The sequence below is a fragment of the Elephantulus edwardii genome, unplaced genomic scaffold (genome assembly GCF_000299155.1).
Source record: "Elephantulus edwardii isolate Elephantulus edwardi_28Jun2011 unplaced genomic scaffold, EleEdw1.0 scaffold00431, whole genome shotgun sequence".
In the NCBI taxonomy this organism is placed as follows: Eukaryota; Metazoa; Chordata; class Mammalia; order Macroscelidea; family Macroscelididae; genus Elephantulus; species Elephantulus edwardii.
This window is the reverse complement of record NW_006400181.1, coordinates 966,366-979,154: the sequence shown is the minus strand read 5'-3', so window position 1 is coordinate 979,154 and position 12,789 is coordinate 966,366. Positions and strand designations below refer to the sequence as shown.

Here is a 12,789-nt window from a genome sequence, read left to right as displayed (position 1 = left end):
AGTGCGGTTGGCGCAGGATAGAGCAGGGTTTAGGGCTGTTGTACATAGGGTCGCTATGAGTTGCAAATGACTTGACGGTACATAACAGCAACAACAACAACTGTTTGGTTTAAAGTTGATACACAGAGTTGACTTTTGTTCTGGATTTGAAGGATGAATAAGGGATATCGTTTTGGGGCAGTCTGTATTGGACCAGAAAGCCTGGCCTTTTCTTTTCTGTTCAAGTTTTGTTAGGTATTTTACTCTCTATTCTTTCCCATTCTTTTACAGTGATTCATTTTGAATGGTTGCCAGTGGTAGTCAGGCATCATCTCATTCTTCTGGTCTTAAAATAGTGAAAGTTGAAATTTGTGTGACCCATTATATCTTTGGACAATTTTTTTTCAGTACATCTTTTCTTAACTCATCTTTAATTAGTACAGATAAAAAATTAACTGTTGCATATTAGGTGGATGTTCTCAGGTTTTAAAATCCCATCTTTTCAAAGTAGTTATCTTTGTAGACTTATGTCAATCGGCCTTGACTGTAGTTTCAAATGAAGACTGAGAGAATACTACATGATTTAAAATCAGTAAAAGTGTGCATCAGGATTGTATCCTTTCTCCATACCTTTTCAATATATATGTTGAGAAAATAATTGAGGCTCAATATCAAGTAGGCAAAGATTCTCACCACTGGGCCAACTGGCAGCATCAGGATGGATGGTGAAGAGATTGAGATTGTTCACAGCTTTAGTTTGCTTGGCTCCATAGTCAACACTCTTGGCACCAGCAGCTAGGAAATTAAAAGATGTATTGAAATGGGAAAGTCTGCTGTTAGGAACCTCTCCAAAGTACTGAAGAGCAATGGTGTCATTCTGGAGACTAAGGTGCACTTGATACAGGCCATGGTCTTTGCAATCACTTGCTACGCATCAGAGAGTTGGTCAATGACTAGGGAGGATAGAAGGAGAATTGATGCCTTTGAGCTGTGGTATTGGAGAAGAATATTGAGTTTACCATGTACTGCTAAGAAAACAAACAGGTTTACCTTGGAGAGGGTTAAACTAGGCTGCTCCTTGGAGGCAAAGATTCTGAAGCTTCATATGGCATATTCTGGACATGTTGCAAGGAGGGACCAGTCCTTGGAGAAGGACAACATGATTGTGAGGGTGAAGGGACAATTCAGGAGAGGAAGACCCTCTATGAGGTGAATTGATTCAGTGACTGGGGTAATGAGGTTATGTGTGTCAGAGACAGTGGGATTGACACAGGATAGAACACGGCTTAGGGCTGTTGTACATAGGGTCACTATGAGTCACAGGCGACTCAACAGCACATAATAACAACAACAAACTATATGAAGAAAAATGTGGCATTAAAATTAAGAGTCATCAACAACCTGTGTTATGCAGTTGACAGCACCTTGCTTGTAGAAACTGAAGAGGACATGAAGCACTTACTGAAGGAGACCAGACTTAGTCCTTCCATATGGATTTTATCTCAAAGTCATGAAAACAAAAATTATCACCACTGGGCCAAAAGTCTGTCATATTGCCAAAAATCTTTGCTGAGAAGTACAAGACCAAGACCAAAGAGATGGTTTAATTTTTTTAAATTATTATTATTTTTTGTGTGCACCGTCAACTCGGATCTGACTGGTACAGGAGGAGACTGTCCCTCCTTTTCCAGTACAGCATCTGGTGGATTCGAACCACATACCTCTGGGATTGCAGTGCAGTTTCTTGCCACTAGGCCACCAGAGCTCCCTCAAAGAGATGTTTAAAGAGCAAGGTGCCCCGGTTTCAAGGTGTGGGATTTTCAGTATTTTCATAGACATCTGAAAATTGGACAATGAATAAGGATTACAGAAGAATCTCTACCTTTGAATTGTGGTGTTCTTAAAGAATATTGAATGTACCGTGGACCATCAAAAGAACAATCTTTCTTGGGGAAAGTGCAACCAGGCGTGTTTCTTAGAGACAAGGATGGTGAAACTTTGTCACACACACTTTGGGCAGATTGTCAGGAGGAGAAAGTCCTTAGAAAAAGACATCGTGCTGGAAAAGTAAAGATGGGTGAATGAGAGGAAGACTCAGTGAGATGGACTGACACCGTTATTGCTGCAATGGGCTTGACCATGTGATGTGAAATCATGGTGGTAGAACAGGTTCAGGTATGTTGCTCATAGGGTCACTATGAGTGTCGTCTACTCAATGTCCCTTAACAAAGGCAACATGATCCCAAGGCCACAGAAACAGTAACCTATTTCCTCAGGGTGCTTGGCTGTGTTTACAGAGATTGTAAACTATTGCATCCTGTTTTCTATACTTTATACATAGAAATGCATGTGCATATTTACAGTACACACTAGTATTATAAGAATACCGTATATTGGAGCTATGCATAGTCATTTATGATAGGAAGGCTTCAGGCCTTTTGTTCATAGGGTCACTATGAGTCGTGCTTGCCTTGAAGGCAATCAACAACAATGCATGATCATGTGACCAGTCCTTTCACCTGTGGTTGGCTGTTCATGTTGATTGTCTAAGAGTCTGATGTTTGCTGCATTTCTGTGTCTCTCTGCATCTTCCTTTTCTTTAACAATATTGTAATCACCCCTTATCTTATATTGTCCTTGGCTTCCCCCTCTTGAGTTTTTTACCTCATTGCAAATTTATTCTTTCTCTTTCTTCTTTCCTAAACATGTCTTGAATTTTTATTTCTCCAAGAAGTTTGAATTCCCTACACGGATAGCCTGAAGTGAGGAGCTGAAAGTGATTTATCAGGTGGAGAGTGAGGGAAGCTGATTGTTGTAAGGAAAGAAATTACATCAACTGTGGTCAGTGGCATTCATAGATTCCCACTGTGTAATGGACATGAGCCCATTTTGTACCTCGTGGTGGGCAGTTATTGGTTATGAGTGGTCTTTTGGTGATGAATGTAACTCCTATTTTTTACTTGTGACCTATTATCCAAATTCAGCAACTGAATAAAGGTTGCACTGCCCTTGGTAAGAAGACATGTAGTAGACACAACAGTGTCCTTCACACTTTGCGTACTCACTGGCACTGCCAAAGCCAATGCCATCATCCTTTCACAGCTAAATTGTTATGATAAATTCTTAGCTGTCACCCTGTTTCTACTCTTGTTCCCATGAAGTAAGCCATTGTTCTAAAATTCAAATAGAGCCATACCACCTACTAACAATTCTCCCCCGCCCCCAGTGTTTTCTCACATTAAGACTTAACGTGACTGTAAGATACTTCTTTGGGAGATTAAGTTATTCAACCACTTTAAAACTTAACATGTTATCTCTGTAAATTTTCATTAACATAAATTTAAAATAAACAGCCCCCCCCAACTTAACATGTTATGAAACAAGGTGGTTCCATAATGAGTAGAAGATTTGCCTTTCTAAAAACATGAAAATTAGGCATGTTAATGGCAAAAACCTAGTTGGTTATATACCAAAATATCAATAATGTTTGCACCTGTTAAGTTGTTGTTAAGAACTGTTGAATCATAGACGACTCATAGTGACCCTATGAACGAAAGACCTGAACACTTGCATAACTTTCATCATTTCTCTAAGTTCATAGAATTTCCAGAGGCAAGCTATTTCAGAAGTGGAAGCCACTCTTGCTTCCAAGCTTGTTTTGATTGGGAAGCTCCACCACTGTCCACCATGGGTGACTGTTACTGCATTTAACATGTAAGTGTCACAGTGTTTAGCATCACAATAACTACAAGTTACCTCTGTACAATTAATTGACAGACCAGTGCTATACTACTTTTAAGAATGTTTAATGAAAAACAAATAAAACCAGTCCTGAAGTGCTACAGATGAAAATCACCCACCTTCTGGCTTGGTAGCATAACTTTCTATCCACTCGCCAACAGAACTCCATGACTCACAGCAATTCAATGAAAAACAGATCTAACCCTTGACCTATTACAGGCTTGGAACCTTAAACTGTTCTTTGTTGTTGTTAAGGATGTTTAAATTTTCTTCTGTTTTTAAGACTCTTTTTTATTTTCCCTGGTCTTTTCTTCTGACCTTCACTGCTTACTGTTTATCTTTTACAAGTTCAGGGCCTAGCATGGTGCCTTATATGCACTTGGATTCAACAAACAATTGATAATTTAAAAAGATAATTTAATAACTATCAAAATATAGAGTTATTCAGGTTTCTTGAATATTTCAAACTCTTTTTACCTCCTAGTTTTGTTAGCTATCCTCCAGCTTAAAAATGCCTAATGAGCTTGTAGACTCTTTTGTTTCCTTTAGGGCCTAGTTTTTTGTTTTTCATTTTTTTAAAAATTAATTTTAATGAACTTTTACAGAGACTGGATTTCCATTCATTCATTGTTGTGTTTTTCTCCCTGCCCACCACCCCCCTTTAAGAATTTTTCTTTTACTTTTCAAAGAGTAGGGCCTAGTTTTGATGACTTTTCTTTAGGTGTTTTCTGCCTCCCAAACCTCCATTGTGTCTTCCTCTCGTCTGCTTCCATACGACAGTACGTTTCTACTACCTTGGTATTTTATAATATGGTGTTATGATTTTATTTCTTCTGAGAGTCTTTCCATAGATTATAAGTAGGAATTCTGTTTCTTTTATTTTCTAGTGAATATACTAGAAAATATTGTCTAATGCATTTCTTCAGTTAAAAAATACATGTTGGTTAATGAATGAAGTATTGAAACTTAGAAAAGAAATATATATTACTGTATTTATGTCTATATTTATATCTTTATCTATTTCTGAATATTTATATCTATCTGTAATTTGCTCTGTGTAAAGACAAATCATAATTTTTCAAAACAGTTTTTAATAATGAAATGCTACAACAATGTAAATCAATGAACAGAGAAACATAATATACACATTTTCATAAAATAGTGAAACCTAGAAGAGAGCATGGAAATATCAAGGAAAAATGTTTGCTCGGATGCTGAGAACCTGTCTCATTTCTTTCTCGTGCCGTGGTTTAAACAACTATAAAAAAACAAATTCTGATTCTCCCAAGAGATCCAATGGGATTTTTCCTTAGAGTCTGAATCATATAAAATAAGGAAAGAATTCCTTAGAGTCTACTATGATTGTTGTTGGGTTTTAAATATTTAACTTTTATGCAATTTTCATCTTCTAGTATACTTATAATTATTTATGCAATATTTATTGTTCACCATATCTTATGCTATAATATAGCAACTGCTGTGTCTAGAGACTGACTGAATATTTAAAAAAGGAAATCTTCATTTCGTTTTAAAGTGTTATTTTTTGAATACTGCTCCTTTTGGGTCAAATGAATAATATAAAACTATTTTGAAGTCCACAAGGAACTTGGGGCTAATCTTCATTATCTGAAGCAGATTGTTTTCATAGCCCTCAAAAGTTAGCCATTAGAATATAGTTGGCAACAAATGACTATGAGTTGTCCTAAATGTTAGCAGATTAACTAGTGAAAAATTACTAAATTTGTAATTGTAGGTAATGGAGTGTATTCAATGTGTGTCACATATCCGCCAGGAGCTCTATGGAAGAAGAATGAGCAATCTCCTTCTGCGTGATTAACCGACTCCGAAAATCCACCAGAGGGTCAGGTGTGGGTTGGTTCTGACTTGATGCCACACAACAACAACAACAATGATTTGATTTTTTCCAACATTATTACTCTGCAGTGTATCACAGAATATAGGAAAAAGATCTGTGAAATAAGCAATTTTTGCCCCTAACTCTTCAACTTACTGTTCTACATTTCATAATTTGTCATCAGATCTTTGCTTGTAAAATGAATAAAATAGCAGTGTCTTTCTTTTAAATCATATTAGTTTTACTCAATGTTAATATATTTTATTATTTCTTAACTTTGATGGAAAATATCTTCATTTATTTACGTGGATTGGTTTACTTTAATTAACTAAACTGATTTGATTTGATTGAATTTTCTAAATAGAAAAATATACTTTACTGATAAATTTTGAGTTTTTGTTATAATATTTCCATTCTGTTAAATTGATAATCTGAATTGCAGTGATTAGTTTTATTCTTATTTCATTCATAGTACTTGCAGGAAAATAATATTCTCTTAACTTTCTACTCAGGAGAATCATTGTGCTTTAGAGATACTTACTCATCATCTGAAATAGCTTTTTTGTTACACAATTTCTTTAGAGCATTTTTCATCTGTGTGTTTCTCAAAGTGTAGATTAAAGGATTTAACATGGGTGTAATAATGGTATAGAACACAGCAACTGCTTTGTCAACAGCTAAAGTGGCTGCAGGTCTCATGTACACAAATATGCAGGGCACAAAGAATAAGACGACCACTGTGATGTGAGAAACACACGTGGAGAGGGCTTTGCGCCGCCCTTCTGAGCTGTGGCTTCTTAGGGATTGCAGAATGACTACATAAGAGACCATCAGAAGGAGAAAGTTTAATAGGCAGATGAACCCACTGTTGGCAGCAACAAAGAGCCCTAACGCGTGGGTATCGGTGCAGGCAAGATTGAGCAAAGGGTTCAGATCACACATGAAGTGATCTATGATGTTAGGACCACAGAAGGGTAATCGAAACATGAAGAGTATCTGTATGGTTGCATGAAGAAAACCTCCCATCCACACTACTCCCACTAGCAGGCCACACACTCTCCGGTTCATGATGGTTGTGTAATGCAAGGGTTTGCAGATGGCCACATAGCGGTCATAAGCCATCACAGTTAGAAGGATGCCCTCAGAACCTCCAAAAAAATGTTCGCCGAAGACCTGAGTCATGCATCCATTGAATAGGATTGTCTTCCGTTCACGGAGTGAATCTATGATAAGCTTGGGGGTATTAACGGAAGAATAGCAAGCATCAATAAAGGAGAGATACGCCAGGAAGAAGTACATGGGGGATCCCAGTGATGGGCTGGCAGCGATGGTGACCACAATGAGCACATTTCCTACCACAGTGATGAGGTAGACGACAAAAAACACAGCAAATATCATTTTCTGCATCTTTGGATTCTCTGTGAGTCCCAGTAGAACAAACTCTGTCACGTTGTTCCTCCTTTCCATGTGTTTTATGTGGCTGATTACTTTATCTGAAAATTTAAAAAGAACAACCCATTTTATTAACTCAACACTGAGTATATTGATAACTAATGAGATTTTTTGCTCATATGTGAATTATTAAAGGTTTCTCCCCATTCTTCTGTCTTTTTAAAAGATGGAAATATAGATTCTGGATTCTTGAAGACAGCTCAGATAAAGCGCCCCTGCTGAGATATAAGGGATTTGTCTGAACAAGTAGGCTGAAGTAAATCTGTGTAATTTTGGCATAGAGAAAACTAAGAGTTCTATTGGAAGTCGTGACATTATGCATAGTGGTGGATAAGCCTGAGTGTGGAGATGAATGAAGGTCATGTGTGTAAAGCAGAGGACTTTTCCTTATTATTTAGGAAATAGTTAAGTGGAAGAATAATGAAATGTTTGGGGAAATCTGGAATATTAATTTCATAAGGTTTTTAGGTGTCTTTCACAAAGATCGGGAAGCTGATACAAGACAGAAACAGGATGACCAGCCAGCAAAATATTTATACTTGTTGACAAATGATGTGAAGGGTAACAGTGATGAAAAGAAAAGATCTAAGAGCTACTGTGAAAAATCATATAATGCTTTCTCTCTGGACTCAATTATAATATACACAGCTTAATAACTTGTCATAAATATGGTACTATGAGGTTCGTATATTCCTTTATATAATTTGTTGTTATTATTGTTATGTGTTGTCAAGTCACCTGTGACTCATAGTGACCCTACGTATAGCAACTCTGAAGCCTGCCCTGTTCTGAGGCAATCTCACTTGCTCTGACACACCTACCCCTTTTGCCCCAGTTATCCATCTTATCTGGGGTCTACCTCTCCTGCGCTGTCCTTCCACCATTCGAAGCATGATGTTCTTCTCCAAGAACAGATTCCTTCTGGAAAAGTGCCCAAAGTACATGAGACAGAGCTTGAAAATCTTAGCTTCCAAGGAAAAACTTGCATTCACCCTCTCCAAGACAGGCCTATTTGCTTTCTTGGTGGTCCATGGTATGCTCAAGACTCTTCTCCAGCACCAGCATATCTATTAATTTTCTTGATGGTCCATGGTATATTCAAGACTCTTCTTCAGCACCATAAATCAAAGTCATTGATTCTTCTGTCATCCTTAGTCATTGTCCAGCTCTCTGATGCATGGCAAATCATTGCGAAGACCATGGCCTGAATCAGGTGCACCTTAGTCTCTAGACTGATTTGTTGCTTCTCAGAACTCTGGAGAGGTTCCCATATTATTTTTAATCTTTAGAAAACAACATGTGTCTTTATACTGTTTCACCCTTTTTGCAAATGAGGGATCAATCTTAGAAACTAAGCTTCATAATTATAGCCATGATAATATCGAAACTCAAAGTTCATTCCCATTGCAATTGAACTGACTTATAGATGACCCAGCAATGGATTTTAGGGGGTTTAAATTGCATGGGACACTGTTCATCTTTTTTTTTTTTTTCATAGTGCAAGCCTCTGGTGGATTTGAACTGCCGGAGTGGTGCTGCCGTGTGTAAGTAGTGCCTGCGATCTGTGACACCAGAACTCCCTAACAATGGTCATACTAACTGAAAATGACTGGCTATGGCTTGTTCATAGTGTCTTGAAAGTAAATACTTATGTTGTATATTGTTGTTGTTGTTGTGTCCTATAGAGTCAGGACTGATCCTTGGTGGGTTTTCTGAGGCAGTTAATCACATGGGAGGAGATTGCCCATCCTTGTCCCACAGAGCTGCTCAAACTGCATTCCTTCAGGATTATAGCCCAGCTTTTTGCCACTAGGCCACCAGAGCTCCTAGGTTATACATAGATATAGATCTTTTTTGTTATGTGCCATTGTGCTGGAATCAACTCATAGATGACCGTTTGGTGAGTTTTCAAAAGCTGTAAAATGCACAAGGGGAAACTTCATCTTTCTCCTTTGGAATAGCTGATAGACTCAAATCACTTGACTTTGAGTTTGTAAGGTGACTTTGTACCAACCACTAAGCCACCACTATACACACACTCAAAGACACACACATATGTATATGGGAGCTCTGGTGGCCTAGTGGGTAAGGAGTCATGCTGTCAACCCAAAGATAAACTGCATCAAACAGCTGTTCTAGGGAGAAAGATGGGCAATCTCTTCCCATGTGATTTGCAGCCTCGGAAAATCCCCTGGAGGGTCAGCTATGAGTTGAATCCTACTCAATGGTAAATGGCAACAAATAATATGTGTATGTGTGTATATGTTTAAATCTATACATACACACATAATATAACATGTTTTATTCAAAAGATGAGACACATGAGGTTCCTTGATATTAAACAATGTGCATATAGTTATATACAGGTACACACAAATGTATATATAATATATAATCATAGATTTCCAAATACTAAGGACACATAGTCATATATTGCGGTTTTCATTGAAGAACTTCTGGGGTTTTTTGTTATTGGTTTGCATGTAATCATTTATATACATTGTGTTTTACTCATGTACGTTGTGCTGTATTCATATACACTCTTATATAAGGAATTATTTTTTATCAGTGCCTATTCTCACTCTGTCTCTCCAAGTCCCCCTTGAATCTTTCCTATTCCTTCATCTGTCCATCTATTCACTAACCTCTGCTCTCCTCTTATCCCATTCCTATTTTTGCTTCCCCTTTTGAACATTTCTACACATTTTGTGCATTTATCCTATTTTCACAATCCTGTTCTTATGCTGTATTTGTCTTTATATGACTGAGCTATTTCATTTCACTCAGCATCATGTTTTCCAGACTCTCCCATGTGTATAGTATTTTATGAAATTGTTGTTCTTTAGTACTACATAATATCCCATTGTGAGAATGTGCCACAACTTCTCAATTTATTTGTTTGTTGATGGACATTTGCGTTATTTCTGTTTTCTTGCTATTGTGAATGCTGCTTCTATGAGCATAGGTGTACATATCTCCATTGATGAAGGCCTTCTTTTTTTTCCCTCACTCTTTCCTCCCTACCTTCCTTCTGAAACATGGGCCACCACGTCATTCTACAAATTACTCATATTGCCTGTTAAATTTTGAAGGTATTGAATTTAGAAGCAGAAAGATCAGCTCTTGAATCATTCACTGGAATCTTCTTTTAATTTGGGGGTATGTTTGCTCCCAGCTTACATTTCCTGATCTGTACAGGGAAGGTAACAATGTCACGCATATTGCTGATTATAGGAGTGCATTGAAAAGACACATGTGATCACATTTAGAACCCTGCTAGGGACATAGGGCTTACCTCCCTTTTTGTGACTATGTGAACAGTTAGGATAGAAAAAGAGTGGAAACTTAGATCAAGAGCAGAGCAGTTTCTAACCATACTAAAAGTTTAAAAAGAGTCATCTCTAAATTCATCTCTAGGGAAGCCAGAGCCATATATTGTCTCCCAGCATTTGATTCCAGGAAGAGTTCCCTATGTCAGTTCTGATACTAAACACCTGGTCATTTGTACAATTTAGTAAAACTATTTGTCTCATCTTGTGGAATTGTATTTAATTCACAATTTGTTAATTATCCTTTATAGTAAATAGCTCATTTATAGTTCTATACATTGTTTAATATCAAGAAGCCTCATAGTTTTCATTTGCTAAATAAAGCACTTTGTCATCTCTATTAATGATTTGGAGAATTTATCTTTCAAGAAATATGTTTGCTCTTATCTTGGATGCTTCTTCTATACAGAGAAATATAAGTAGATATTTTAGAGACAAATCCAGCCATGCTATAAGTGAAGAAGGAATCATCTCCAGCTTTTTCTCTAAGTAGGTAGAGACTCACATTATTCCTATGATGTGATCCTCGAAATGATTGTGTTTGTTTTTACATTATATATCAGATAGTTTGTGTTATTTAGTATTTGTATTTGTGCCATTTTGTGAGAGTTATATTTACTCCTTGATTCATCACAATGGCTAGGCTGGATTAGTAAAACAGGTCTTTAAAGAAGTATGGTGCCTAAAGTTAATGATTGAGATATATTCCTACACATTATTTAATCTCAATGGGCCTCAAGTAAATCAACTGTCAAATAAAGTGAATGAAGATTACTCATATCTTTTGACGAATTTGGATGAAGATAACATATTACAACTAAATAGCAAGTTAAATGAAGAGAATGACAATATGACATAAGAGATTGGTTAGACACTGTAATTAATTAAATTACTATATAATAATTATTGTTATAAAACACCTAGGAGAGATTGGATGATCAACTAATATAATTTTTAAACCTTTACTCTAATTAATTAATAAAAATATACTACTGTGTTTAGAAAATGTTGAGGAATAATTTTATCTCTACGCTACGCTAAATGTTGCCATATTTAATGAAAGAAGCAACACTGTTGATTGAAAAACTTACCTCAGTGGCTTTCATAGTCGAGCGTGACGATGCTCAGAAGCGTTTGGGAATAATTCCACCTTCGAGCTGATCTCCTGAAATAAGAGCTCTTGTGTTTTAGCAAGTAGGGAGTTGTGCTGCCAATTCAAAGAAGTCGGGTCTGATTTGATCCTCCAGCTGCTCCTTAGGAGAAAGACTGGCAATCTCCTTCTTTTTGCATAATGGACAGCATCTGAAAACTCACTGGAGGGCCAGCTCTGAGTCCTTTCCAGACCTAGCTGCACTTACTGTGTGAAATTTAAAAGCTTGACCAGAGTATATTCAAATAATTTTAAATCAACAAAAAAAGATTTAAAAAGTGAGAAAGTGTTGTTATGAGATGAAACTTTTCCTTTTAGGAAAGAAATCCCTGAAAGTTGGATTAGCATTTAAAATTGATGCATATGAAACACTAAAGAAAAATTCCATTCACAGCTCTAGTATTGCAGGGCAAGAGGCAAAAAGTGTGGGAGATTCATATTGAAATGGGTGACTCCATGCATGGCGAATCTTCCTCGGGAATGGTCAAAGAAAATCCCCCCCAAAAAGGCCACACATTTCTACTTCACATTGCATAAATATTTAAAGAGGTTTCCATTAAGGTTTAGGGACTTGTAGCTGGTTCTTTTTTCTCCCAGGAATAAATTATCTCCTTTGACAGAAAGGCTTTGCCTTCAAAGCGTGTATTCTAGTGAGACATCTGGGAGAAACATTCATTTTTGAATAGGGATTTGTATTCCCTGTACTTCAAACTGAAACATGTGATGGTTCCTTTCTGTGTCAAAACTAATTGTTAAGAAGATGAAATGCTGTGTGAATAGCATGGATCTGTAGTTTGCATTTTGAGTCATCTTATAAAGGGAAGCTCTTTATTTTTATTAGTCTTAACCTTTTCCAGTAGTGATTGTTTGTGAGTTCAAGCAAAGTGAGCTTGAAACACAGTTGATGAGGTAGGTCTTTGGTGATAACGAAAAATAAGGAGGTGCTGTGTCATAGTATGTATTTTGAGTTTATGGACTGGCTGGTTAATTTTGAGATGGAGGCAATGTTAAAAATGAAATCAGTAATAACAGACATTAATCTACAGATAGATATATAGGCTGATAAGTATTTGTAGATGAACGAAGCTACATCTAAGAGTATACAGTTTGACAGTGAACTTCTTCACACTTGCTAGTATGTGCTATAAATAGATTGAGACTGTTATATACGGTGCCCGTGGGTCAGCTCCCACTAACTCGGAGCTTTGTCCAACAGGATGAAACCCATCTTGATGATAAGTCATCCTCACATGTTTCGCTGTGGTTAATTCCATTGCTGGAGA

At 36.9% G+C, this 12,789-nt stretch overlaps 1 protein-coding gene across 1 annotated transcript; it reads right to left on the bottom strand.

The window, feature by feature from the left end:
- Nucleotides 1-6,112: 6,112 nt before the first annotated feature.
- On the bottom strand, nt 6,113-7,042 carry LOC102859692 (olfactory receptor 4C46-like). Its single transcript, XM_006902585.1, has one exon. It carries the CDS (start codon nt 7,040-7,042, stop codon nt 6,113-6,115), a length of 930 nt encoding a protein of 309 aa, XP_006902647.1.
- Nucleotides 7,043-12,789: the final 5,747 nt, after the last annotated feature.

Coding starts and splice junctions, on each gene's coding strand:
- LOC102859692 (XM_006902585.1), bottom strand. CDS start 7,042: ATGGAAAGGAGGAACAACGTGACAGAGTTTGTTCTACTGGGACTCACA.